At 42.3% G+C, this 27306-nt stretch overlaps 1 protein-coding gene and 1 non-coding gene across 2 annotated transcripts in view; one reads left to right on the forward strand and one right to left on the reverse strand.

Moving 5' to 3' along the window:
• Positions 1-27306, reverse strand: part of PARD3B (par-3 family cell polarity regulator beta) — a 1008697-nt gene that overhangs the window by 31481 nt on the left and 949910 nt on the right. Inside the window, exon 22 of the mRNA XM_028112243.2 lies at positions 19146-19225. Coding sequence (XP_027968044.2) covers positions 19146-19225 — 80 coding nt within the window. The remainder of the gene's footprint in view (positions 1-19145; positions 19226-27306) is intronic.
• Positions 24658-24810, forward strand: LOC114216025 (small nucleolar RNA SNORA62/SNORA6 family). Its single transcript, XR_003610672.1, has one exon. It is a non-coding gene; the product is annotated as a small nucleolar RNA SNORA62/SNORA6 family (small nucleolar RNA).

Here is a 27306-nt window from a genome sequence, read left to right on the forward strand (position 1 = left end):
GTTGACAGTGTAGTTGGGGGCCATGTACCTGGGCACCTCTTCCTGGAACTGTGATACAACTAGCACCAGAGTGATACCTTGATTTACAAAGAGTGCCATGTGTAGTCCTGTTTGTCGTCTGCTTCTGCTACGTTCTTGTTAGGCAATCTATGAACTCTGTACCCTTTTCATTTTATGCTTTGCACATTCCTAAAGAATGAGGTTCTCATCATGAAGTTGCCACAAGGGTTATTGGTTTAGTAGACTTTGATGTCAACTTTCTTTCTAAAAATGACTTTTGCTGCACAGAGTATAACATTGTAACTGTGGTGACTGAAATTCAGAAATAATGCTTTATCTTTAAGGACTTTTTTTTTTTTTTGCTGTTCTGTGGTGAAGTTGTCAACACCTTTTAATATATAAGAATTTCCCTCTTTTTCCCCAATATATAATTTCTTCCATATTTTCAGATACTTACATCATCTAAACCAATTTGTTGGCACCTTTCACCCCATACCATAGAGAGAAACCACAGAACAGATTTTAAGTGCTGACAGAGAAAGAACTGTTAATTTGCCTAGTCTGCAACCTGTGCAATTTTCTACTTTCTACATAGAGTATAAATTTCCCAATATTCATATCGATGTTTATTAACCATTGATGTGCTGAGCTAAAAAAAAGGTGGCTTTTCCAAAGATGATTATTTCCTATTTGTCACTTTCCAATCACTTGAACACTATGAACGGTGAGCAATGATACAGCCACAGTTTGGAGACATCTGCATCTTTGAAATCCCTTCCTGTGGCAGAAAAACCAACCAAAATACCCTTAAGCAATTCAGTTTAAACTTGAGGAATTATGCAGTTTTATAAGTCACAGTTTCCTTTTAGCATGTACTTTTCAAATCTCTTTAGGTGACTCCCATGGAGAACTTCTTCTGCTTCTCTGCCAGCTCACCATCCTCCTAGGGACCAGAATTGTCACTGCCTTTCCGCCAAACCTTGCATCCCATTGTCCTTACTTGCTGAGGAGAATGGCACTTCCCTCCACCCAACTGCCCAAGCCCGGGACTTGAGAGTCACCTTTGTCACCAGCCTGTCCCTCAATGACCATATCTATTCAGCCATCAAGTCATGTCAAGTCATCTCCTTAAAAGCACATGCCCTTCTTCTCTTGCTGGCATTCCCCACTGTTATAGCCTCGTTTCAGGCACTTAGCGTTCCTCATAGGGAATATATCAACAGCTTCGCATTGTCTGGTCTTATTCCAGTCTTGCCCTTCCAATTTATTTTCCATGAAATTATCAAGGGGCTTTTTCTAAAACACAAATCTGATCAAACAATTCCCTTGTGTAAAAGGCTTCAAAGGCCAGAGGGTTTCTGGGTAGAGTCAACCATCTTAGCGTGTTGTACAAGGTGCTCCTAACTACGTGTCTTGCCACTTCCTCCCCTCAAATTCAATGTACATAAATACAATTTTAGCATTTGATATACTCTACTGCAATCTCCCTTTGTCTGTCTTCCACTCCCCACCTAAGCCACCAGAGCCCTGGAGACAAGGACTGTGTTTCAATGAAGAATATCTCCTCAGTGCCCACTACACAGTATTGTCCAACTAAGAGTTGACTGAATGACTGACTGAGTGAATGAATGAATGAATGAGTGAAGTGTCAACTCTCTCTACTGTCACAATCTCATCCAACCTCAGAACACTAGATTAAATGCTCCTCAACAACTCAACTCCTCAAATTTCCCATGCTCATCTCAGCGGTCACGGGAACACAAGTCACAGGTTTGCTTCCTTCCATCAGATTCCATCTTGTCTCCATCTTTTCTTTGCTCAGCTTCAGCCAGATTCCCTACAATTTTCCTCCTACACATAAAGTGCACTAAATCGGACTCTAATCTTCTTAAAGAGTTAATGTGCCTCCCTAAATGACTAATTTACTACTAGAAAGTGACTTAGGCACTGGGGAGAATCTGGCTTATTATTTAATAGCCAATAAGGCCAGCTGTTTCATTTCAAGAAATTAATGGTCTTTAAAACCTTTCCATATTGTACCAACTGCTCTTCTCGATGGAGAGCCAAGTGACTTTTATTAGCAAGGTTGATAAAATCCAAACCCTGTTAGCCCTGCTCTAGCCTTCTTCATAATACCAATAGAGTCTTCTGGGACATCTCGTTATTTTTGCTTTACTCTTGCTGTTGATTTTTTGAGAAATTTTCTTTGCTGGGTTTTCTTTGGTTGCTCCCATGGAGACTGCAAAAGGTGGTTTGACAGCTGTACTCCCCGGCCTGATGGCTTGACCCCTGGCCTTCTTGACTTCTTAAGGAATGCCTTTCAGCATGAAGCCTAATTTGGCTGAGACAGTGAACAGTTTGTTACTTTCAGGTTAGCTCATTCCATCTTTAGCCGCCTGAAATTACTCATATGTAAAAAACATTCACATGCAGAGGATGTTTTAGGCAACCATCTTTCTCTTATTTATATCCCACCATTAGACAAAAAGGTCAAGAAAAGTCTAGATTAGGCCACAAATCTATATTACGAGACAAAGATACAGCAGCCCTTAAATTTTTAGCCATTGATTGGTATTTTATTTGAGGACATTCGGCTTTTAAATATAAGAATGAATAAAGGATATTTGTCATCTACTAGCAACTAATGTCTCTATTCTTTTCCAGTGTAAACTGTTGCTGGTGGTTCATGAACAACTATATTACAACATCCTACAGACGTTAACCGGATTCTTTATCTAAATTATACCTGGTGGGGTGGCTATGGTTTCGTGTTAGTATTTTACTTTTTTGGGGTTTCCTGTGGTTTTATGCTGCTGTCATTTATAGTGGGATTGACATAACGTAGTATTTTGTGTTCCAAAGAAGGTTGCTGTTGTTCCTTCTCATAGCGTTTTCTCTCCTCTCTACTCTCAGGGGATGAAACAGAATGTTACCTTTCAAATGCTGGGAAGATAGGATGTGTAAATCCCTCCTTAGGTAGCACTGGTGAGCTGGGCCTGTGTTTCATGTTGCTGGTGGGTGTGATGGGGAGGAGGGAAACAGGGGCTCCTAGTTAAAAGTTTGATGCCATCCATCCCATTTTCTGGGATTTATATGCTGGGAATGTTTTGTCCTTTCTAAAAGCACACAAAAGGCAGGGTTCAAAATAGAAATATATATACACATTATGCTGTGGGGGCTGAAAGGAGACCAAAATAAGTTTTCTTGCTAGAACTATTATATTCACTCTGATATTGAAGACACCCTTCAACACAGTAAGCTACTGTTTGGGTATTTTTTCTCATGAATTTTACAAATGAAATATTCTCTATGAAGACATCATTATTTTATTGAAAGAAAAATGCTGGCCACATTGAAATTGTAAGGGGAGGATTTTTTAGAATGACCCCTTTAAGAAGAGTTTATAGCAAATCCCTTGCATTCAGTAAATTTTAAACTTATTGAGTCGTAAAACTTTTCTCATTCACCCCTTCCCTCAGAAATATGAATGAAATCTTATTCATTAAAAAGTTGGCACGTCACTTCAGGGAGTTTGAGGGTCCCCTGAAACCAACCAGTGGACAATTTAAATATGCCAGATCAAGACCCTTCTCATGGTTCCTTTGGGTTTCGCCAAAGTGATACATGTGCTATCTCAAGCTAAGTCTCTTGCCAGTAGATCTGCATCTTTCTCACAGAAATTCAAAGAGAAACTTCCAATGATATAAATACTGTCTTTGGGGAGCACACTTGGAGTTCTTGTCAAGCAGATCTGAAGAACAGAGGCACGCATGTTCCAAGGGATGCAGGACGTGTGTGTCAGCTCAACCATCACACTATGTTCGTGCCACAGAGGGTCACCTCAGCTGGCAGAGGGTCAAAGAGAGGAGTACATATTTTGCAAGAGGAAGTGCCACTTTAAGAAAGAAGCCCATCTGGGTGATTCTGACTACTCCCAGGACACTGAAGACCTGGTGTATTCTGACACAATACACAACTGCAGTGAAAGCAAGGAAAAAAAAATTGGCTAGTTGATGCATGTCAGTAAACTGCACGGATATATTCCACATTATCTGTATAAAGCCACTTAACATGGGTATCTAGACCACCATGTATTTTTTATGATTACAACCATATCACAGTTAATACTGCTTGAAACTATGTTATGAAAGCACATTACTGCTTAGGGTGACATGTGCGTTTAAAGTATTCCTTCAGTAGAATAAATAATTAAGAAATAAGTTAAATCATAACTAGAAGGAAAATAGGCAAATGTTTCTGGTCTCACGATGGAAGACAACTTTTTACATATAAAAGCAAAGAACAAATAATAAGCCAAAAGATTGAAGATTTAACTTATAAAAATTATAAACTTCTATTTACCATAAGTATAATTTAAAGTTAAATTAAAATAATATTAACATATGACAAAGTGTTAATGTCCTTAGTATATGAAGAACTCCAGCAAATCAAGAAGTATTAAACACCTAGACAAAAATGATATGAAAACAGATGAGCTACCATAGACTGAAAAAAAATACCAATTCCAATAAATATGTGAGGAACACTCAACTTGATTACAAGTAAAGGAATTACAAATTAAAACAGTTTGTGATCATAATTGGTAGTTCTTAATTGATTACGCTGACGCAAGTTAAAGAAGTATTTTATATTCGCTGCTGGTGGAGGTGTAAGTTGGGACACCCTTTTTAGAGGTCACTCTGGCAATATATATCAAGAACTTTAAAAATATTCACTCTTTGTTCTAATAATTACATGTTAGGAATTTCTCCTGTAGCCTGCTTGATTTATAACCTATACATTTGTTTCTCAGGAAGACGAGCTTAAGCATCTTAATTGACTGGATGTGACTGATCCAGTTGTATAGGCTTCCTGGATACAACACTGATATCCACATAAAGTCTCTTACTAGGGCGAGACCACAGGTGCAGTATGACTAGAGCTCCATGACTAGTCCTTGCATTTGGCTAAGTTCTTGCTATTCTTAATTGGAACAAAGGTGGCCTGTTGAAATCCACGCAGACCTGACTAAGTATGTGTTTACAGCCATGATCATAAGTCAAGTCACTGCAGATCCTCAAATTGGCATCATGCAATAATGGGCATGCTTGAGTTGGGCACCTAAGTACCCAATTCCCATTTTCCTGAGGCTTTCATATTCTGACATTCTCAGAAGGGCGGCCGTATTTCAGTGAGGTTCTGAACATGGACTCGAGAGAAAATGAACTCATCAAAGACTTTCCGTCATTTTGATGAACTGTATATTTGAGTGAAACAGAGAAACCGGAAATACATTCTTCTGAGGTTCCGCTCTGGGGCAGCTCTGTCAATTCTATCATTATTCACTGTGTTCCATAGAAGACATGACCAATTCGTACAACACCTCCTTCAAAAATAAAATGAATGCATCAAGACTGTCTGGAGCAACTTAATAACCATCTTTTTTCCTCTTGTGAAAGGATGTCAGGACTGATTGACTTTGACCCTGGGACTTCCGGCTCACTCGCTGTAGCAGCGCGGCTCGGTCCCACCCGGCTCTCCCCACTTCCGGTCCACTGCAGAACTGACTCCACATATCTGTGCTTCTTGGCTTGAGGCTTCCTGGTACCAGTGCTCTAGATAGGCAGAAGTGCTGGGAAGCTGGCTCCTTCAGGAGCAATCCTTAGCCAAGGACAGATAGGACTCGCAAGATAAATTCTGCAACATCCTTGCTCTCGGGTGGCACAAGGTGTGAATGCATGCGGTACTATTTCCAAAGGGCCCGAGCAGAACTGATCCCCACTGCCTGCCGCGGTAACCTGCTCATGAAGGCAGTACAGACTGGCCTCCTTCCCTGTTCTTCCTCACTCTCCTTCCAATACTTCCTGGGATCGCTCCCAAATAAAATCACTTGCTCTCAAATCTCTGTCTCAGGGTCTGCTTTTGGGGCAAACCCAGCCTCAGACTTTAGAATGAGGACATTTTTTACTTTTGAGTTGGCACTAGAAAATTATGTAAACTTCCACCATTCCTTGTATTGTTGCTCTTGCTTCTGCAACAATAGTAAAAGGGACTCCCTGTATCCTTTCTCCAGATTTACGACATCTTCACATTTGCCCCATTTACTTTTTCACTCATTCTCTTTTCTTCCGGTCTGTTCCCTTCCCCTCCACGCGCCCTCTTTCCCTCCATATTAAAAAACATGTACACACACACATATTATTATATATACATATTATTTCTGGAACCATTTAAGAGTAAATTGGAGACTTGTATCTTTTTATCCCTAAATATTTCAGTGCATATTTCTGAAGAACAAGAATATTCTGTCTTTTAAGGACAGCGCAGTCACCAAAATGATTTCTGCTGTTTCTTGTTATCTTTATGCTTACGCTTTATGGGGTCAGAGCTATGCTAAGTCACAGAATACCAGATGGCATTAAGTCACCAACGCTTACTACTTGAGAAAAATATAATTTCCAGAATGAAATTACACAGACAGTGATAGATAAGCCTTTGCTGTCCATATAAGCAGGGAAGACATGTTACAACCACAGACTGGAGGCCAGGCCTACGCAATTTGCACCGTCCACCTGTTTCTTTTTGTACTTTGTGAGTAGGAGACTCTGCGCTTCATGACATCATCACCCTTGATATGCCCTGGGGTCTTCTGTGCTCAAGGGCACACATTGGTCTAATGTCCCGGATTAGCCACCACACTTCCCTTCCTTGTTGAGCTATCTCTGCTGTCCATTTCAGGATCTCCTTCTGGAAGTCTAAAAGGCACTTCAAATCTAGCACGTCTCAACTCACACTCATGATCTGCTCCCACCCCCCCCAAACCTGGTCCTCTCCCAGTACTTCCTCTCTTGGAGAGTGGTACCACCACCCATGCCGTTCTATGGGGATTCGTTCTCAACACCTGGCTTTACTTATCCCCCACACCTCCACATGCAATCCATCAGAACATTCTGTCAGTTCTTCCCACCCTCTCCTCCCATCTCCGCTATCAGCACCACCACCCCCTGGATGCCCCACCATCCCACCATCTCCCGCCTGAGCTACAGCAATAGCCTTTGAACTGGTTTGCATCCTACCTCCCTCCAATCTATTCTTCGCCCTGCAGCTAAAAAAAAAAAAAAAAAAAAAAAAAAAGTTTGAAACACAAATATTTGTCTTCCTCCTGCTTAAAACCCATAAATGGTTTCTAATGAGTGTTTGGATGAATATAGATATACTTAACCACTCATGGTCTGACTTTTACCTGCCTCTCCTGCTTGGCTCTTGCAATCTCCTTCCCAGCCTTTTTTCAGTCTCCCAGTTCACTGTGCTCTCTCCTACCACAAGGCCTTTGCACATGTTGTTTTCCCTGCTTGGAATGTTCCTTATGTCTTCTCTCTAACCTCCTTCAGGTCACAGCTCAAGTGTCACTTCCTCCCTTGATTCAGTCCAATTTCCCTTATTTTCTGGAATCATGTATCTCTTGTTTTTCATAAGGGGCAGAGTTGAAATTTTATGTTTCTTTAGTGACTGTACAATTATTATCTTTTCCACTTGGTTACAAGCTTCCTAGTCCGGGGACGTGTCTTGTGGGCTTCTTATTATATCTTCAAGGCCCATGGAGTGTATTGTACTTAGTAGGTAGGCAGCAAATAGGTGTTGAGTGAAGGAATAAGTAAGCATAGATGACTTTTTAAGCTCATCTGTTTAGGCTAATAAAATTGCACAGTTATCTCTGAACAATTCAGGACTAAACTGGGTTTTTAAAAAATCAGATGTGGAGGAAGTGACCAGAATAAGGACAAACTATGGAATTCAAGCTATTGACAAGGTGATAACGTGAGTGACTTGTCTATAACCAATCCACAGAAAGCTGTCCTCCCGTTATCTTGGCCATATTACATGTGGCACATCTGGAAACTACTCATAGAATATTGGCTAGAAGCCCTGGCTTATATATGGACCTGATTCTGGAAGTTAGGAAAAAAACGTAAAAGGGTGTCACACAGTTTAGACCATTTAGCATAAATTGTCAAAGGCACCAACCTATCAGTGGAAAGTGATCAAGCAAGCACAAACTCCGATCCTGATTTTATAGGACTGTTTCCAGAAGAAAAACTTCACTGTGGCAAGCTCCTTCTTAAACTAGCTCAACGTGCTTATTTTCCATCTTAAACCTCTCCCGCAACGATTACAGCTCTTTCCGGTACCTTGTAAAACCCAGGCTGTCAGACACTATCATTTCTGGAAATGGGTGTGCATTTGCCTCAGCTACATGCAAGCAATTAGTGGGCAGAAACCTTATCTGAGCAGTCACCACCCTGTCTTCACTTTCAAGCAATGGCGAGGTTCAAAGGCGACTTCTCATGCCCCCCAGAGCGTACTGTCGGTGGAGAGCTGCCAGGGAGACTTGCCAGGTTCCTACCTATTTGACATGTCACTCCATGTTCAACCACAAGGGGCAGTTTTGCTGATTGTTGAGTGGGACAACCCTCTACTGGGACAAGTCTGAACCACTTCTATCTAGGCCTAACTGAAGACTTGGAATCTAAGCAAGAACACATTCTGGATGCTGCTCTTTTTGTACCAACCCTTTCCACATTTGTATTGCAAATGTTTGCCTTTGCTAGAAATAATGGAGCTGGACCAAGGTGTTTCCTGGCACAATGACTGAGGTTAGAGGGCCTGTGTCACATGAAATCCAGGGCACAGATGGGCTCGTGTGGCACCTCCGTGGTAACTGACTGCCAAAGCTCTCTTCTCTGGACTTGAAGCAATACAGTCAATTGATGCCATCCCTATCTGGCATTTACATCGCAGCCATGTCCCCTGAGGAGCTGCCAGGCCGATACCGTGAAAGAAGCAACAATACTTTCCTGGCTGTGAAAATTGCTCAAGTGGAACCAATTGGTATATTTTTTAAACACGAGCATAACAGAGAGGTTTTCTTTAACAAAGAGCACTTTTTAAAAGATTTTTTTTAGCTGGAAGGAGGTGGGTGTTTATATATGCTAAGGGGAGCTCGGTGGCTCATGGTTGCTGTTCTCAGTAATTCTGAATGCCTGTTAGAGTTTTGTTCATTTTCACGTCTTAGAGTACACACAGCAGTGATTTAGGATGGGCTCAGCACGGTGAGGGCTGCCTCAATAAGGGACGGTCATTGAATGCTTTTCTCCTACTTGTTTTCAGCCAGCCTAGCACAAGACAACTTGATTTGTAAAGATTCTAGAGGTTTCAGAGGTAGAAAGAGCTAGACCACATCCAAAGCCTGCCATTTATTCTATGTGCAACCCTGACCCTATCACTTTGGATCTCGAGCCTCAGTTTCTTCCTCTATCAATTGGGATAATAATAATATTTATTTCAGGATTGTTGCTAGACATAAATGAGGTTAGATTTGAAGTACCCACCAGAGTTCTTAGAGCACAATAAATGCTTAGCAAGCGTTGGTTCCTCCCTGATGCCCCATTACAAGTGCTTCTGCGGAAGGGCAGTGCAGAGTGCTGCCCGGGTCCTTGCACTTGGGGTACTCAGCCTCTGTGCCTGTGCAGCCCTAGGTGGAGCCATTTGCATCCTTATTTATGCTCCTGATAGGAACAGAATAACTGCCATAAGGAAAATGTGGCTATCTTGTTTTTACTCAGGGAAAACGGTGATAAAAGACGAAAAACGATATGCTTCAAAAGCAATTTTCTTTTTTCCCATAAATTCCCTATTATTTGTCTTATTGTATTTTATTACTTTTTCACCACCTGCAGGTTTCAACATTTCCCATGTTCTTTGGAGCCCTAAGAAACAATGAATGCATTTCTAATATGGCCCCAGTTATTTTCCTTCCCATGAACTCACGTTACTCGAGAGAAAAGCTGCTGTATTCCACCCTCTCCCTAATTTGTCAGTGTTAGTGGTCAGGTAAAGGGAAAGAAAGAAGATCTTGAAAACCAGAAAGAACTGAGCTTGAATTCTGAATCTGATCTTGCCACTTCAAGGATGGATTTTTTTCCTTTTCCAAAATGAGCATCCTAATGACTCCTACCCAGTTGGATGGTGAGTAGAAAGTGAGACAACCCACAGAATGTACATGGCGCATGGTAGGCGTTGCACACACTTACATCATTCCCCGTCTGCCTTCGCCTTCATTGTTCTTGGTTTGATTTCCTTTTCAAACACAATTGGCTAGCTTAGGAGTAAGTATGGCATCTTTGAAACCATCTGCAGGCAGATTTTGGTGAATAAAAATGGAAACTAAGCCTAGTGATTTTACTCTTATTTATGCCTGCTGAAGACTTCATGTGTTCATGCCTTTGGGGAGGCACTTGCTTTTTATCCAAAATGCCTGCAGGGTTGAGTGATGTGGTATCATTTTAAAGAACCATAAAAGATGGCCCTCACACACACATACAAACCGGATATGGTAACGAATTAATACACCTGGTTTATTCAGAGCATCTCTGCCTGCGGCAGGTTGACACCAGGACAAACTGAGGAACTTGGGCCAGGGGATGGCAGCAAATGGCTGGAGAGCTGCAAAGGACAGAGGGAGGCAGGTGCAGAGTGAGAGCATCATGCAAAGCCCTTCAGCAGGCTCAGGAAACTTACCACGGTCATCCAGGGCCATCCAAGCTTCTGGTGGCAGATGGTGGCGACAATACAATAGGAAAACATCAAGAATAACCAAAGACTATGAGAAATTACAGAGAGCAACCCTCTCCATGGAGCAGCTACCTAGGTGCAAAATAAACTTTCTCTTTTCTTTTGGCTGGAAAAGTGGGGAATAGATGCTAAAACTCCAATAGGTGTAGGAGGGAAAACAGGGAAGTCTGTTTACCAAGCTTAACACGTTTCAAGTTCGAGGTAATATCAGAGTTGGCACCGCTGAAATAGCAGGCACACCCTTCTCGTCTAAAAGGAGTATTGAACGAACAGACATGTCATAGGTTAGAATTTTCTAGGGACAAGGAGGGAAAAGGAAAGATCTGTGGAATTTAATATATGTGGTCCATCAAGATTCAGTGAAAACTATTTTGGGGACATCAATACCGTAATGGGCCTTAACGTGTTTTAAATCACTAATCGTCTAACTAAATTCATAATGGAGGCCCTCCACTGAATAATTAATATTAAATATTCTAACTGGCATCAAGGATATATTGGCTATGAGGAAATGATGAAAAGTTTGATTAAAATGGACTTTTATTGGAGAAACGAAGTGACATAAAAATGATATGGCAGTAGCATTAACCCCCTGATCTCAGCTGTTTGGCATCTTGAGGCGGTCTTACAGGCTAGGGTTTTTTGCATTTTTCAGGAAGTTTGAGTCGACAATGGAGATATCTTCATCTCACAAAGAACCAAATTGCTACTAATTCCTCATTTTGTCCCCCGCATGGAGCGAGGTGGTGTCCAAGGAGCCAAACAGGTAGCTGACTCAGCATAGCAGGACAAGCAGAGACTAAATTTTCGGCAAAAGGAGCCAGAGGCGAGGGGATGGAATCTGGTGGGGTAACAGCACCTTCCCCGATTTTCAAAAGGCATTATGTTCTGTCATATGCAGGTGCAAGAGATACGATCTGGACAGGTTCTTTAGCTCATTGTAGCTTCCCTCCAAAGTCAGGGCAGTGATCACAGACTTGAGCACTAAAAGGTGGCCTTTCACGCACGGAAAGTCAGTTCAGATAAAGTTGTGCCACCAGGAAGGTGTCAGAAAGACGGGCCATGATTAGCTGGATCTAGATGCTGTGCACCAGGCCCCTGTCTAGTGCCTTGCGGAGGAGTCCCTGGAATGGCTCCCCCCCGCCCCCGGGGGCTGGACATCTGATTGCTGCCATGCCGGCTGGGAGCAATGCATATATGCTCATGAAGCCTCTTATTTGAGAAACTGGCTCTGTGGCAGAGAAAAGTACTCAATTAGGCAGCATGGAGACTTTGTCCACCTCCACAGGCCCAGATGGCTGAAGCCCCACCCACAGCGGACAGGCGCTCACACACATATACACCTAATGTGCCGATCGCTCACATTTTCATTGCACTCACTCAATCCCTAGCTTAGCTTCAGCAAAGACCAGTCCCATGGCATTGGTGGAAATCTTTGCAGGACTCGAATGTCACTGCCATCTGCTTGGCAAGTGCTATAAAACAATGCAAGATTGGCAAAGGAACACTGAATAGCTGTGAGCAGAGCAGAAGCTCCCTCGAAGAGAACCAGAGCAATCAGGGAGGGAGAAGGTCTTCAAGAAGTCAGGTAAATGACAGTCGAGGGCATAGAGGAGGCCCAGATAAAATGCTGTCAGGGATAATACAATGTAGTAGGTGGGGTGCAGGTCGCAAGCTTCAAAATTAGCTGCGTGCTTGTGATTCAGTCTTACTGGGTGGGCAAAAGCATATGCAGACAAGAAAGCTGAAACCGACAAAATGAACCAACTGAAATGTTAAAGCGGAAGTATGTTCTTATGGCATGTTCTTCTGATCTGAACACAATCCTACCCAACACGAAAACACTGGGAACACACTTAGGAAGCAAGTTTATTTTGGGTTCCTAGGAAGCAAGCATAAGCTGTTTGCTCCTTCTAAAGTTGCTCTTTCTACCCGAAATCAGTTCTAGTATGTTGCTTCTCATTACACAGCCAAGTTAAAGCTGCTTGAGACGATCGGAGACACATTTTTCTCCCTCTCAAGTAATTTATGTCATGTGGGTTAGAGCAACATCAGGACTGGGAGCCAAGTACAGCCTGAGCAGGCCTCTGTCCTGCATCAATCTCAGGAAAGGGAGTCTCTCTGTCCTCGGGAATGCTCACGCAGCTTTCTACCGGAAAATGTCTTATAATTTTTTTTTTCCTTCTGGGTAGACATTATTCTTAATCTTAAAGAACCAAAGTACCAGTTTGCAGATACTGCTTTTTCAACTCTTGGGAATGTTCTAACAAAACAGGATTCTCTTTTTGGTAGACAAAGTATATTGCTTAATGTTCATCTAGCAATTATGCATTAAATTGTTCATATTTCAAGGGAAGGACCCAAAGGGATGGGAAAAGAATTGATTTTGTGACAGCATTACAGAGATGGTTGAAAGGCATCACCTAACCTGTATATTAGTAATGTTCTATGTCATATACAAAGATGAATAAGACATAGTCCCTGTCCTCAAAGGTACTTACAGTTGAGGGAGAAAGACAAGAATGTGAGCAAATGATACAAGGGAGTGTGATAATGACAGTTTGATTCTTTTTTTTTTTTGTAAACTTCATATTTTTTAACTATTTGGGCTTAGGCTGCATGTATCATGACTCTTTACCTTTAAATATGTCAGTCAGTGTGTAATTCTACAGAACGAGGATGTTCTTTTTTTTTTTTTTTAAGATTTTATTTTTAAGTAATCTCTATACCAGATGTGGGGTTTGAACTTACAACCCCAAGATCAAGAGTTGCGTGTTCTATTGACTGAGCCAGCGATGCACCCCCACAGAATTTGGTTCTGATTCTGAGCTGGATAACCTTAGTTCCAGAGGCTAAATGTACAAACTTGTAGCCAGACTGCTTGGGTTCAAATCCCACCTCTGCCATCTCTAGCTCTTGAACTTGGGCCACTGTACTTGTGCTCTTGCCTATGAAATGGGGATAATAATAGGGTTGCTTTGGAGTCACAGGGTTGCTGTGAACATTGTGTAAGTCAGTAGACATAAAGCATTTAGAAGAGTGCCTGGCACATATTAAATGCTCATTTAGAGTTGACTCTTTAGAAGTCTTGACTTCTACAGATTCCAGGGAAAAGAGATATTCTCATGAAAAATCAGTGTTATATTAGAAAACAGCATCCTGAAACAAATGGTCAAGAAAATTCAGAAGAAATTCTTTCCCATCACTTACTTATACAAAAACAAATCTATTTTCATCCGTATGTCAATGTATTAAAAACCTGTTATATACATGGTCCTGTGTTAGGTCTTGGCGGTGGGTGTAAAACATGGTGGATATAAAACAATATCCCTTATTTTGACGAATTTATAATCCAAAGGGGTGGAAAGGGACAGCAAAGCATCATAATCTAATCTAGGCGGTTTTCAGTGGCACTTTTTGGTGTCAAACAAATGTCATGGAAGTTAAAAGTACGAGGAGCTAAAGAAACATGCCATGGGAACTCTGAACTATCTTGGAGGTAGAAGGATGGAGGTGTCAAGCAGGCGTTTGTAACTGGGGTCTCAGGAAGAGTGAGATAGGAAGGTTAGCCAGGTTCATTTTGGAATTATCATCAGAGTGGTGAGAACTGAATCTGTGGGAAGGAAGGCAGCTGCTCAGCGAGAATCTACACGGTGGGTGTCAGGGGGCGAGGGGGATAGAGGCAGAATCAGCCGGAAGTGGCAGTGTCAGAAGCCCGGGGCAAGAGGCCAGTGGGTGGTGTGGAAATAGAGCTGGTAGGGATGAGCCGCTCTTCTTAAGGTAGGAAATGTGGGACCTAGAGGAAGGAGGAGGGTGGAGGGGAGGTCTTTGTTTTCTCTGATGGACCGGAGTCAAGTGCATGGGGTCGTCCTGCCACCTGAGCCTTATATGAAACTCCCTATCCACAGGAATTACTGTTTTCCAGCATGTCCATTAGTACAACTTGTTACTCAGATCATATTGGTTTGCTATGTCCTCTTGCTCTTGACCATCTGGACCACTGGTCCTTCCCCAGACTTGGCTAATCCTTTAGTCTCAGGTATACCCCCAGCGTATCGCCATGCAGGTGTTGGCTCTCCCCTTGTCCATGCTGTGGGCTCTCAAAGAACTGTGCACCTGAACCTATGCATTTACAGTGTAGGCGGTGGGTGGGGGGAGGCAACTGCCAAGGGACTTCAAGATGCAGCCGACAGAGGGGTAGTTGATGGCACAGGATCTCCGAGAAGCAAGCAGGAATGAGCTCTGTTGTATGGGACTGACTCACTCAAGAAACACGTCTTCCCCAGAGATAAGATTAAAAAGAGCTAATAACACTATGAAAAAAAAAAATCCCTAAAATATGTCAGGCAGGCTCTTCACTAAGGGTTTTGCTTATGTTACTGTACTTACTACTCAATACCAGCCCCCCACAGAGGCCCTAAGACCATCCCCGTTCGCAGATGCAAAAACTGAGACTGGAGCAGGTCACACAGGTGATGAGTGACAGAGCTGGGGCTGTAATTATGGCCTGACTCCAAGTTCGTGCCCTTGTGGTCCGTCCTCAGGAAGTGTGGTCAGTGAGGACAGCGAGTCTGAATTGTGGGGAGCAGAAGTGGAGGAGCTCATGTTGAGTGTCTCAAGGTCATAAAGGAGAGGAAGTGAGGTCATCTCTAGAGATGGGACTTGGGGGGTTTAGTCATCTTCACAGAATTTAACGGGAGTAGAACAGGGTTGGAATGGCCACTGTGGGATAGTCAAGGGAGTCGACGGCATGACTAAAAGGAATTCTGGACAGCAGCAGGGGCCCAGCTGGGGCTGCATAATGTGCAGTTTGTAGTGGAACCAGTGAAGGCATTTCTATGAGTTTTTCCAGCAACCTTTCACCGCCTGCATACATAAGACCACAGAAGAGATGTTTTTGCTCACTCCTTAGGACTCAACACGTGATTACAAGCCCGGAAGAGCAACATCATGTGCCGATGCCCTGAACCATCTGCAGAGAAGGACTAATGGGGTCCCATGGGGCCAGGGATGGGCCAGGTGGGAACAATGGAGGCTTGGGATGGGCGAGTAGCGTGTTCTCTGCTGCAGGGACTGACCACAAGGAGGCCTGTACAAACAGAGCGGGGCTGGGAGGCTGAAGTGAAAAAGCAGCTGCTTGCAAAAATACATACACTGATGTTCACACATTACAGCAGCCTAGGAAACGACCGCTTCCCTACTCACTCAGAGTGAGTCATCATTTGTGTCGGGCAAGAAGAAGGGAATGCTCATTTCATTGTGTTTACTACCAGACAACATGGGGGGCTGGACAGGATGGTAAAACATCGGTCCTGGTAAAAGGCTGGTGTTTGCTAGCGAGGTTGTATTACAACTGCGCTCTGCTTTCCAAAACACCACCCTCAGGAGACAAGAAATAAAGTCATTTTTCTTCAGGGGCAGAAGATTTAACATTGCTTAACAGTAATACTTAACATCCTTAGCCCTTAGCCTTAGGCAACATCCTAACTACCAAGTGCTAGGAATTGTCTTTTTCCCCCGGGCTGGCTAGGGCTCTGGCTTTACTGCAGGAAGTGACTTTTAGCCTGGCAGCAGTTTGCAGGAGCCCACTTTAAAGATGGCTGAATTCCACGAAAGCAGAGCAGGGGACTCTTGACCAGGGCTACTAGCTCACTCCCTGCCTGGGGAAGTGGGGCGCGGGAGGGGTGTGTGTACATCTTCTGTGTGTCAATGGTTCCAAATTTGGCATATAAATCAGCATTACTGAGATAACTTAAAAACTCATGTGATGCTCTCCACAAACCTCATGGGAACCAAATCAGGTAGGAGCACATTTAGTCCACTATAAGGTTGGCCACCAACTTCCCATAGATAGAACTATTCCTATTTTTTTCAAAGATTTATTTTATTTATTTGAGAGAGAGAGAGAGAGAGCACAAGCAAGGGAAAGGGCAGAGGGAGAGGGAGAGGGAGGGAAGCAGACTCCCCGCTGAGCATGGAGCCGGGGTGCAGGGCTCCATCCCACGACCCTGAGATCATGACCTGAGCCGAAATCAAGAGCCGGACACTTAACCGACTGAGCCACCCAGGCGCCCCTGAATTATTCCTATTTCTAATTAAAAATTTAACTCCATAAATATTGTAAAGTTCTCTGCCTCTGTGACAAAGAGGGGATGCGGGCCTACAGAGATGCGCCCCCCTCCCTCTTCTGGCAGAGGGAGAGAGCAGTGGAGTTGCTGTGTTCAGTCTACTGAACAGTAAAATCTCCAGGGTGGGAGAGACTAGAAAGCCAGGGTAAATGTCGCTGGCACACGGAGCTGGATCAGCAGTGGGTCCCCTGCCTCTGCATTCTGCATCTTGTTGGGTAAATATGGAGCCCCTCATGGACTGGAGGCACATCGGTGAGGATGCTCTGCATCTCCCCTTGAGATGCTGAGATGGAAAACTGAGCTGGAACTGCTCCATTTGGAAACTAGTACCAGGGACCTCTCATGCATTTGTCTGAGCTCCATTTACTGTCCATCATGGTGACTTCTGGTTGCCAGGTAGCCACAAAGGTCTGTTTGCTCATGCAGCTAATCACGCCTACCACCACGCGCGTGTGTGAGTGCACTGTTGGTCAAAACTGTTTTTGGTCTGAGATGCTTCCCTTCCAGCTACAGTTATATTCTTGGGGCTGGCAGGATTTTGTCAATTCATGCATTGTGATGATAACTCCAGAGCCACAAACAGCATAAATGTATTGCCTTTGTCAGAAAGCTCCCTCTGCAATGTTTAATCCTAAAATAAACTTGTTGAGAGTCAGCTATGATTGAGCATTTCAGGGCTTATTAGTAGAAAATAAATAGGAGTTGGAAATTCAGAGGACTTTCTGCTAATAATTACTAAACTAAGCATTTGTTGCATTGTCATAAAAAGTTGATTTGCTGCCTCCTGTCTGAGAGAGTAGGGTCCTGAGGATGGACTGGTACCATGTCTCTGGTTTCCAGATTCTCAGGGCTTGATACAGAGTAGATGATTAATAGATATATGGGAAATGAATGAGCGAAATTTATGGAGTTTTCAATGTTATTTCTGTGCTTTTGATTTGTACCAAAAAAAAAAAAAATCCATTTCTGCAGTCTGGTGCAAGTTGGCCAGGAAGATGTTAAACTGTTTCCAGTTTTTTCTTTTTTTCTTCCCTCTCATAAGAACATACTACTTTCCATCTGCCTTAACCACAATTTCCATACACTTCAACATTGAGAGCCAGAAATGTTATATTTAAAGCAAATTTTGGAGATGACTTCCATTTTTTTTAAATGAAAACAAAATACTAGGCCAGAGAAAAATAAAGAGAGGAAAGAAATCAAGAATGAGAAAAGACTATGAGACAACATACAAAAAAAGAGAACAGGGAGAGAAATAATATACAGTTGTATAGAGGCTTTTAAAATATTGTTAGAGTATCCCACCCAATCAGTGTTAACAATTGGTTCTCCACTAGATTTGAGATTTTATTACTTTTGAAAATCAACATACTATTTGTAAGAGCAGATGGTCACTTAGGCTATGCCTGTTGCAAGATCCAGGATGGTATTTTTGTAAATTCACACACAGAATTATAGCCAATGTGAAACTCAACACAGTAACTCCCTCTGGGATAACACTTCAGCAATTCCACTTTGATGAAAAAGCTCTATTTAAGATCCTGACCCCTCTTTTTAAAAGGAGATATTCTGTAACATTTCAGTTTTCTGGCTGGTATTAACCTTTCTTTGTTTGTTTGGTTCCCCCCCACCCCCGAACTCACGATTTCTCACACTCCTGCTTCACTCCCATAGTAGCTGCACTAGACATAATCTTGGAAAGTTTTCCTCTTTGTCATGGGCTACTGATAGCAGACCCAAATTATTCTTCATCTCAGAGATAAGAGCACAGGCCTTTGAGAATTGTATCTCATTTTCAGGGGTGTCTAGTTACAGTGTAAGTGGATCGTGTTGGGCCAGAATCACCAAGCGAACTTTTCCCACGCGATTATTTCCTTCCCCCACTGTGTCTGCACCTTTCAGCAATATTTGCTGACTGCCTAGCCAACCCGGTCACATTCTAAATCAAGCAAAGAACATCTTCCCAGGTTCACATTTCTCTCCAGCTTTTTAACACCCACATGAAGCTCCAAGGTTAAGGCTGGCTCACCCTTCCTTGGAGGTAACTGCTAGGACAGAGGATTTACTATTTTATTGTCCTTCAGCTTGGTGCAGGATGTTCAATACTATTTTTATAGCAATGGCTTAGGATTTCGATTCTGTATACAATATTCTTGCTGGCATGTTCAATTGCAATGATATACTATTTTCTTCCCTTAAAAAATAACCCACAACTGTTACAATTATTAGCACAGTTGTGAAGATGGCACGAGGGTTGTCGCAGACGGCGGTGGGGAAAATTATATCATATTCCCCAATTCAAAGCCAGATTTCTATTTCATGTAGATTTCTCTAAAGACATTATTTGTAGGTAAGCTGGTGATAGGAGACCCCTGAGTGATCTACCTGGGTAAGGATGCGTACTGTCTCTCCATCCCCTCAAAGCGGACGTTGTGTGCGTTCCCATCTGGACCCTTTCCAGACACCTGTGGAGAGAAAAGTAATTAGAGATGAAGATCCATTATACACCCTGGTTACTGACAATGCATTGCAAAGTTATAATCAGCTGCTACTGCCTGCCAAAAATCAACCATGGAAAAGCAAGCAAGATCTCACTATTGCTATAGGAACTGATAACCAAGCCACAAACATGGCATTTCACAACAAAGTCACTTCTTTCAGAAAGGGTCATTGTCAAGCTGACCCCTTCCTGTCACCAAGCCAGGGAGATTCTATAGGCTATAAGACCATTTTTTTTTTCTTTTACATATGCTTTAGTTTTTAGAACAGTTTGAGACTTACAGAAAAACTGAGAAATAGTACAGAGTTCCTGGAACTCAATTTCCCTATTCCTAACATCTCACGTAAGTGTGGTACATTTTTTACAATTAATGAATCAATATTGATACATTATTGTTAACTAGAGCCCACAGTTGATTTGGATTTTTACCCAACCCCTTTCCTGTTCCAGAATTCCCTATTACATTTAGTCATCATGTCTCTTTAGGCTCCTTTTGGCTGTGACAAGGACAGTGTTTTTGTTTTTGTTTTTTTTCCTAATATTTTATTTATTTGTTTGAGAGAGAGAGAGAGAGAGAGAGAGAGAGAGAGAACACAAATAGGAGAGCAACACAAAAGGGAGAAGCAGACTCTGAGCAGGGAGTCTGACACAGGGCTCCATCCCAGGATGCTAGGATCAAAACCTGAGCCAAAGGCAGACACCCAACTGACTAAGCCACCCAGGTGTCCCAGGACCATATTTTTTAAAAAGTACCTTTTCCATGAAAACGTTCTTTACTAACAGACAAACAACTGTTTACTCCGCAGTTTCCATGAAGCCCTCCCTCACCCAAAACTTGCTTAGTTCTGTCCCTTAGGAACTACCACAGAGAAGTGATTGCCTCTTTTCTAACTAGGGTTGATCTTTAGTATTTTTTTTCCCTTCCTTTGTACTTCCTGTGTTCACCTCTCTGCCGGTCTCTTCCATCAGCCTCTGAGACTCTGAAGAGCAGTGCCTGGCCCCAGTATGGTCTCAATAAAGTGTGCTAGTTCTGTGAATGTAAAGATTTTATACATAGTCCTTCTGCATCTACCATAGCAATCAAAACCAGGATGAACACATCCAGGTATTTAAAAGTACTTGTTGACTTGTCAATTCATCACCTGTTCATGTCAACACGTGTGGTTTTGTGGATCGCTTATGTGCTGGCTCTTATGCTGGGCTAGCCCTCACGGAATGGGCATGGAAAGGGTAAACAGAACACCTGGACCACTATGAGAAGGAAGGGAAAGTTTGCTAGTAAGCACAGGAAGAACCGGTGTCAAGTCAGTAGGGGAAATTTTTCTAGGTAGTATTCAACTTGCAAGTTATTTTCTTCCTGCCAAAGGTTCCAGCTCTCTATGAAACCACCATCCCAGCTTAGGTGGTGTGTGTAGGGAGGGTTTATTGTGAGAGGTGTTACAAAACAAGTATACACACCCATTTAGAGTAAGAAAGACTATTTCCAGTGTCAGATTATTAGAGAAGGCTCTTCAGAGTGTGTCCTGCAAAACCTCTTTATATTTCACCAATACATGGAACAGGAATGACCGGAATTATTTGAGAGGGCAAGAGTCCAGTGAATTACTGAGGTAAGGATGAAGACTGGCACATACAAACTTAGAAGCAACTGCAGGGAGACTGAGAATTCTCTGTATTAGGATAAAAGCCCTGATTTAAACCACTAACCTTTCTAACAAAGATCAGAGACAAGGATGGTATCAGACAAACAGGGGATAAAGAAATGTCACAGAAAAAGAAGGGAAGGATAGAGCTCCTGTCCTCAACCACTTCTATCTAAGCTTTGTTTTGTTTTTAACCTATTGGTTATGGAGGAAGAATTAGCATGAATACCAAGACTATGCTGACGATCACTTCATTGTGATTGTTGGGCATTATGCGTATGTATCCCTAGTATGGCTCTAGACATTTACAAGTAATCTTTTTCTGGTGGCCACAAAACTCCAAGTTAATACTTCCAGCACTGTTAGGTAGAACCGGCCTGGCCCAATGGTGGCCGTCCACATTCTGGTGTCTCTAGGAGGCAGCACCCCGGTGCCTCTTCTTTCTGGTGAGCTACCAGCATAAGAGATTATATGAAATGTAGGATGATCCCTATCTTAGGGAAGTTTTAGTGCTGTTGGGAAGACAAGCATCAGAAATGAAATAGTTAAAGAATGATGTAGGACAACGTATGATCCCATGCCATTCAGGATGTTACTAACAGTAGTACAGGTGACACCGGGAGGTGTCAGGAAAAACTTCATGGAAGTAGCAGAACATAGACCAAAGATGGGGGGCCTGCTTCTATATCAAAACTTATTCTCTTCTTCACAAACTGTGTAGATATTTCATTATTATATTTATATTGTGCATATATCATGCTTCTCTATTAACATGACATCTTTAATGCAATCATGGACTTAGTGATTACTGAGCACCTATGGTATCCCAATGCCATGCTAGGCATATATTTAAAGGAATGAACAAGGGCTGGATTTCTTCATCGCGTTGGATATAGAGGAGACAGGCCTGCAAACAATTACGGTGCAATGAGATCACTGCTAGAGTGTCAGCATGAGAGAGGAGGCGGTAGGAGTCTGAAGAAACAGATACCAAAGTCCACCTGGCAGAGTTGAAGACAGCTTCATATGGGTGTTGAAGCTTCATCGAAAACTTGAATATGAATGAGGGGAAGTTTTTGGGGGAAGAAGGTGTAGGAGTAGCAGGAGAAGGCATTCTAAGTAGAAAGAACAAAAATGAAACAATATGGAGGCATTTAAAAAAAGAAAAGCACTGTGTTTTCAGGGAAAGTCAAGATCTTGGTAAAGGAAGAAACAGAGCCTATTAAGGAAAAGGATACTAATAGTAACACCGCCACTACTATTATGGCTATAGCCATTATTGCCACTATGGCAACTGTTTTCTGAATGGGCTTTGATTTTTTAGAGCACTTCTAGGTTCACAGCAAAACAGAGGAAGGTACAGAGAGTTCCTATCCCACTGCCCCCCACACTCTGCCATTATCACCAACCCCCCAACATGTGCTATATTTGTTACAACTGATGAACTTACACTAACACATCATCACTCAAAGTCCAGAGTTTACAGTAGGACTCACTGTTGGGGATGCACATTCTATTGTGTTTGAACAAATGTATGACATGTATCCACCATTATAGTATCATTTCCATTGCCCTAAAAATTCCTTATGCTCTGCCTACTCATCCCTCCCTCTCTCCAAACCCATGGCAACCACTGGTCTTTTTACTGTTTCCATAGTTTTGCCTTTTCCAGAATGTCATGTAGCTGGAATCTTACAGGGTGTAGCCTTTTTTATACTGTCTTATTTCACTTAGTAGTATGTATTTAAGTACCGTCCATGTCTTTTCAAGCTTGACAACTCATTTCTTTTTAGTGGTGAATAATATTGCATTGTCCAGATATACCGCTTTATCAATTCATCTACTGAAGGACATCTTGGTGGCTTCCAAATTTTAGCAATAATAAAGCTACTATAAACATTGTGTGCAGATTTTTGTGTGAAGATAAGTTTTCAATGAATGCCCTTATGTAAATACAAAATAGTACAGGTGCTGGGTTGTATGGTCAGAGTATGAAACTGCTGAACTATCTTCCAAAGCGGTGGTACCATTTTGCATTCCCTCTAGTGATGAATGAGAGTTCGTGTTGCTCCACATCCTCACCAGCATTTGGGGTTGTCAGTGTTCCAGATTTTGGCCATTCTAATGGGCGTGTGGTGATATCTTATTGTCGTTTTAATTTACATTTTCCTGATGACCTATGATGTGGAGCATCTTTTCATAGGCTTATTTGCTATCTGTATATCTTCTTTGTTGGGGTGTCTGTTACGGTATCTTTGGTCCATGTTTTAATTGGTTTGTTTCTTTTCTTATTATGGGGTTTTAAGAGTTCTTTGTAGTTTTCAGTAACAGTCTTTTATCATGTCATATGTGTCTTTTGCAAACATTCTTTTTCCAGTCTGTGGCTTATCTTTTTATTCTCTTGACAGTATTTATTGCAGAGCAGAACTTTTTAATTTTAATGAAGTTCAGGTTACCAATTCCTTCTTTCATGGATCTTGCCTTTGGTGTCACATCTAAAAAAGTCATTACCAAAACCAAGATCATCTAGATTTATTTTCTATGTTATCTTCTAGTAGTTTTATAGTTCTGCATTTTAAATTTGGGTCAGTGATTCATGTTGATTTTTGTAAAGGGTGTAAGGTCCATGTCTAGATTCATTTTTTTTTTTAAAGATTTTATTTATTTATTTGACAGAGACACAGCGAGAGAGGGAACACAAGCAGGGGGAGCGGGAGAGGGAGAAGCAGGCTTCCTGCTGAGCAGGGAGCCCGATGCGGGGCTCAATCCCAGGACCCCGGGATCATGACCTGAGCCGAAGGCAGACGCTTAACGACTGAGCCACCCGGGTGCCCCTAGATTCATTTTTTTTACATGTTGGATGTCCAGTTGTTCCAGCACCATTTGAAAAGACTATCTTTGCTCCATTGTATCATCTTTATACCTTTGTCAGACACAAAAATAAATATTTATTTGGGTTTATTTCTGTGCTCTCTATTCTGTTTCATTGATCTATTTGTCTATTCTTTCACCAATACCACACTGTCTTGATTACTATAGCTCTATAATAAGTCTTGAAGTTGGGTAGGGTTAGCCCTCCAACTTTGTACTCCTTCAATATTATGTTGGCTATTCTAGGTCTTTTGCTTCACCATATAAACTTCAGAATCAGTTTGTTAAGATTCTTTAGAATCAAGAAAATAACTTGCTAAGATTTTGGCAGGCAGCACATTGAATCTATAGATCAAGTTGGGAAGAACTGACATCTTGATAATATTAAGTCTTCTTATCCATGAACATGAACTATCCATCCATTTATTTGGTTTTTCTTTGATCATTACTACAATTTAACACTTAACTTGATACTTACTGTTTGTCAGGCAAAATGCTAAAGTTTTATTTTCATCAGTCCAGTCAATCTTTCCCATAACCCCAATGGTTGGCCCATTTTTAAAATGAGAAAACCAAATAGTTGCCCAAGGTCATGTAGCTAGTGCATGGAAAATCTGAGACAAAGATCAGGTCTGTCTGACCCAGAGTCCAAGCTCTGGAGATACCTTCATGGGCCACACCTTGGAGGAGCTCATATGCCATGCCAAGGAACTTGGTTTTACCCTTAGGTGATGGTGAAGTCATTAAGAATGACTACTTGATAAGTGATGGGACATGTTTACAGGTTGGAGAGATTACTTTTGCCATAGTGTGGAGGTTCCAGTGATAGTTTGAGCCAGAGATGATGAAGGCCTAACCTAGGGGATATACAAAAGGATAAAGGCCCGCACATTGTTAGAGCTTGGAGTGAGGCCACTGGCTGGCCAACGAACTCACAAGTGTAGGCAGCATGCTACATGAGGGGCGAGTCTTTCACCAACACCACCAAGGATTCTGGCCCAATGGGTGGAGTTCCATAGCAATTCTGGCTAAAAGTACGATTCAAATGTGTCAGAACTTTAAGAAAAAATGAAAACATTTTCAAATGGCCTGTGTTTTCTCCTGCTTTTCTCCATATTTCTTAACTGCCTGGGCCTCTCAGGTATTACTGGGCCTTCCTGCTTTCAGAGAAACTTGATGAATCCTGCTAAAAGGGAGCTCACTCAGTGCGTCTGCTGTGGTAGATGTTGGCCAGGCAAGTTCTGCGCATGCGTGGCACCATTTCCCATGAATACCCATGACAGGTCGTGCCTGATCTGAACTTCTACAGGGTCCTGAAGAGATTGAAAAGGAAGAGCAGGCCGCTGCTAAGAAGGCTGTGACCAAGGAGGAATTTCCGCATGAATGGACGGCTCCAGCTCCTAGATTTACTGCTATTCAGCCTGAGGTCGCTGACTGGTCTGAAGGTGAGCAGGGGCCCTCGGTGCCTCTTCAGCAGTTCCCTCCTGAGGACTGGAGCGCTCAGCCGACCACTGAAGACTGGTCCGCAGCTCCCACGGCTCAGGCTACTGAATGGGTAGGAACAACCACCGAATGGTCTTAAGGTGCTCTTCCACGAAGGCAAACAAAATGGAACTAAGGTTGACAGAAAATAAACAGTTTCTTAAAAAAAAGAAAAAAGATAAAGGCAAGGGAGTGATATAAGAATATTAAGGGGGACAGGTTCAGTAGGACTGACTGAGGATTAATAGGAAGGATGTGCCTAGAATAATGTACAATTTTCTGAGCTTAGCAACTAGGTGGACTTGGTAATCATCACCAAGAGGGAATAAGGGGGGACCAGATTTAGGGGCAAGGGTAGCAGTGGGAGGAGGGGATACTTAGATATACTGAGCTTGAATGGGCCATCTGATGGTGGCGTCTAATAGATAAACGAGTGTAAAAGTTTGTAACACTGAAGCCTGGACTAGAGATGGAGAATTGGGAAATACCTGGCCTATGGATGGTACCTAAAACCTTGGGAAAGAGGTAGAATGCCCAGGGAGAATCTGTAGACACAGAACAGAAGAAAAGACACGCAATGGAAACAGAAAAGAATACCAATAATACTCTTAGGAACACTGTAATTTAAGGGGCAGACAAACACAAGTTGAACGCAGGAGGAAATCTGAGGAGGTTTAGACCAGCAGTTGGTCTGGAAGACAACTAGGAGAGAGCACTATGGTAGAAATCAAGAGAAAAAGCATTCCATGAATGAAGGTGTGGCCAACAGTGTCAAAAGTAGTCAAGAACTGCAGTAAGAAAAGGTCTGTAGTCAATAGGGTTTGTTGGTGTGCTTTACCCAAACCTCCCCCCTTGCAGAGTGTCACCCTGAACTACAGGGCTCAGAAAGCTGGACCGGCCTTTCCCAGAATGCCCTTGTAGTCAGTGTACTGGTCTGTTTTAAGATGGGCCATTGAAGAAGCGGCCACACTTCCACTGTTTATTCTGACAACAATGACTAAAGATGTGTTTGGTTTCCTTGGCAGTTTTAGCAGATGTGTCATTGCAGGTTTCTGGGGTGGAGTGTAGCTTTTGCAGCTAGCTTTGGAGCTGGCAGCACTAAAGATGGCTTCCTGATTGTGGCACTTTCCCAATTATGGTGGCTCCTGAGACAGGCATTGCTGTGTGGCTCTGGAACCAAAAGCTTTCTTAGAGAGGTGGCAGCAGCTCCCTTGGTAGCCTCGTTCTGTAGTGTGGCTTGAGAAATCATTCCTGAAAGCTTAGCCAAGATTATGTTTCTTTAGCTGTCCTTGAGATTCTGTAAGCCCATTAGTATGGCATAATAAATTTGTTCTTGCTTAAACCAGCTGGAGTGGATATTGTTCTCTGTAACTGAACAGTGACTAACATAAGTTCTGCAGAAGTGTCTGTGGGAATTGGCAATGAGATGGTGATCGGTGCTTTATCGAGAGTGATTTCTGTGGATTGATGGGGAGAGAAGGCAGGACTCCACAGTACTGAAAATCTTTATCGCTTCCCCCCAAAAAGAAAGAAAAACCCAAAACAACCAAAACCAAACACTGGTTGTACTGTCTTATGCTATCACGCTAAGAAAATAAGATTAATACTTTCAAGGAAATAAACATTTGTTAGTGTCTCCTACGTGGAGTCATTTGCTATGTACTCTAAAACAGAGAGATGAGAAAAAGTCCTCTCCTTCAGGGACACGGTGTTAGTTAATGGAAATGATGGGAATAAATTTGTGTTCCATTATTTAAAAAACACATTGAACTGATTTTTCTCCCTAAATCATTGAAAGATGACCCCTGTTAACATTTTTAATAAATACATATTTTAAGGGCATAAAGTTTTCTCCCCCAACTATTTATTACTGGCATTTTGCTGTGCTACCAGATACATTTCACAAACATAAATTTTAATAGCTACATAACATCCCATTTATGGATAAATCATAATTTATCTAATCTCCTCCTATAACTTGATCAACTTTTATATTCTAATCAGAAATAGCAGCAATACGGATTATTATGTCGGGTACCAAGATTCTTGC

The sequence above is a fragment of the Eumetopias jubatus genome, unplaced genomic scaffold (assembly GCF_037043125.1).
Source record: "Eumetopias jubatus isolate StellerSeaLion01/CBP00866 unplaced genomic scaffold, mEumJub1_p1.0 scaffold_3, whole genome shotgun sequence".
Lineage (NCBI taxonomy): Eukaryota > Metazoa > Chordata > Mammalia > Carnivora > Otariidae > Eumetopias > Eumetopias jubatus.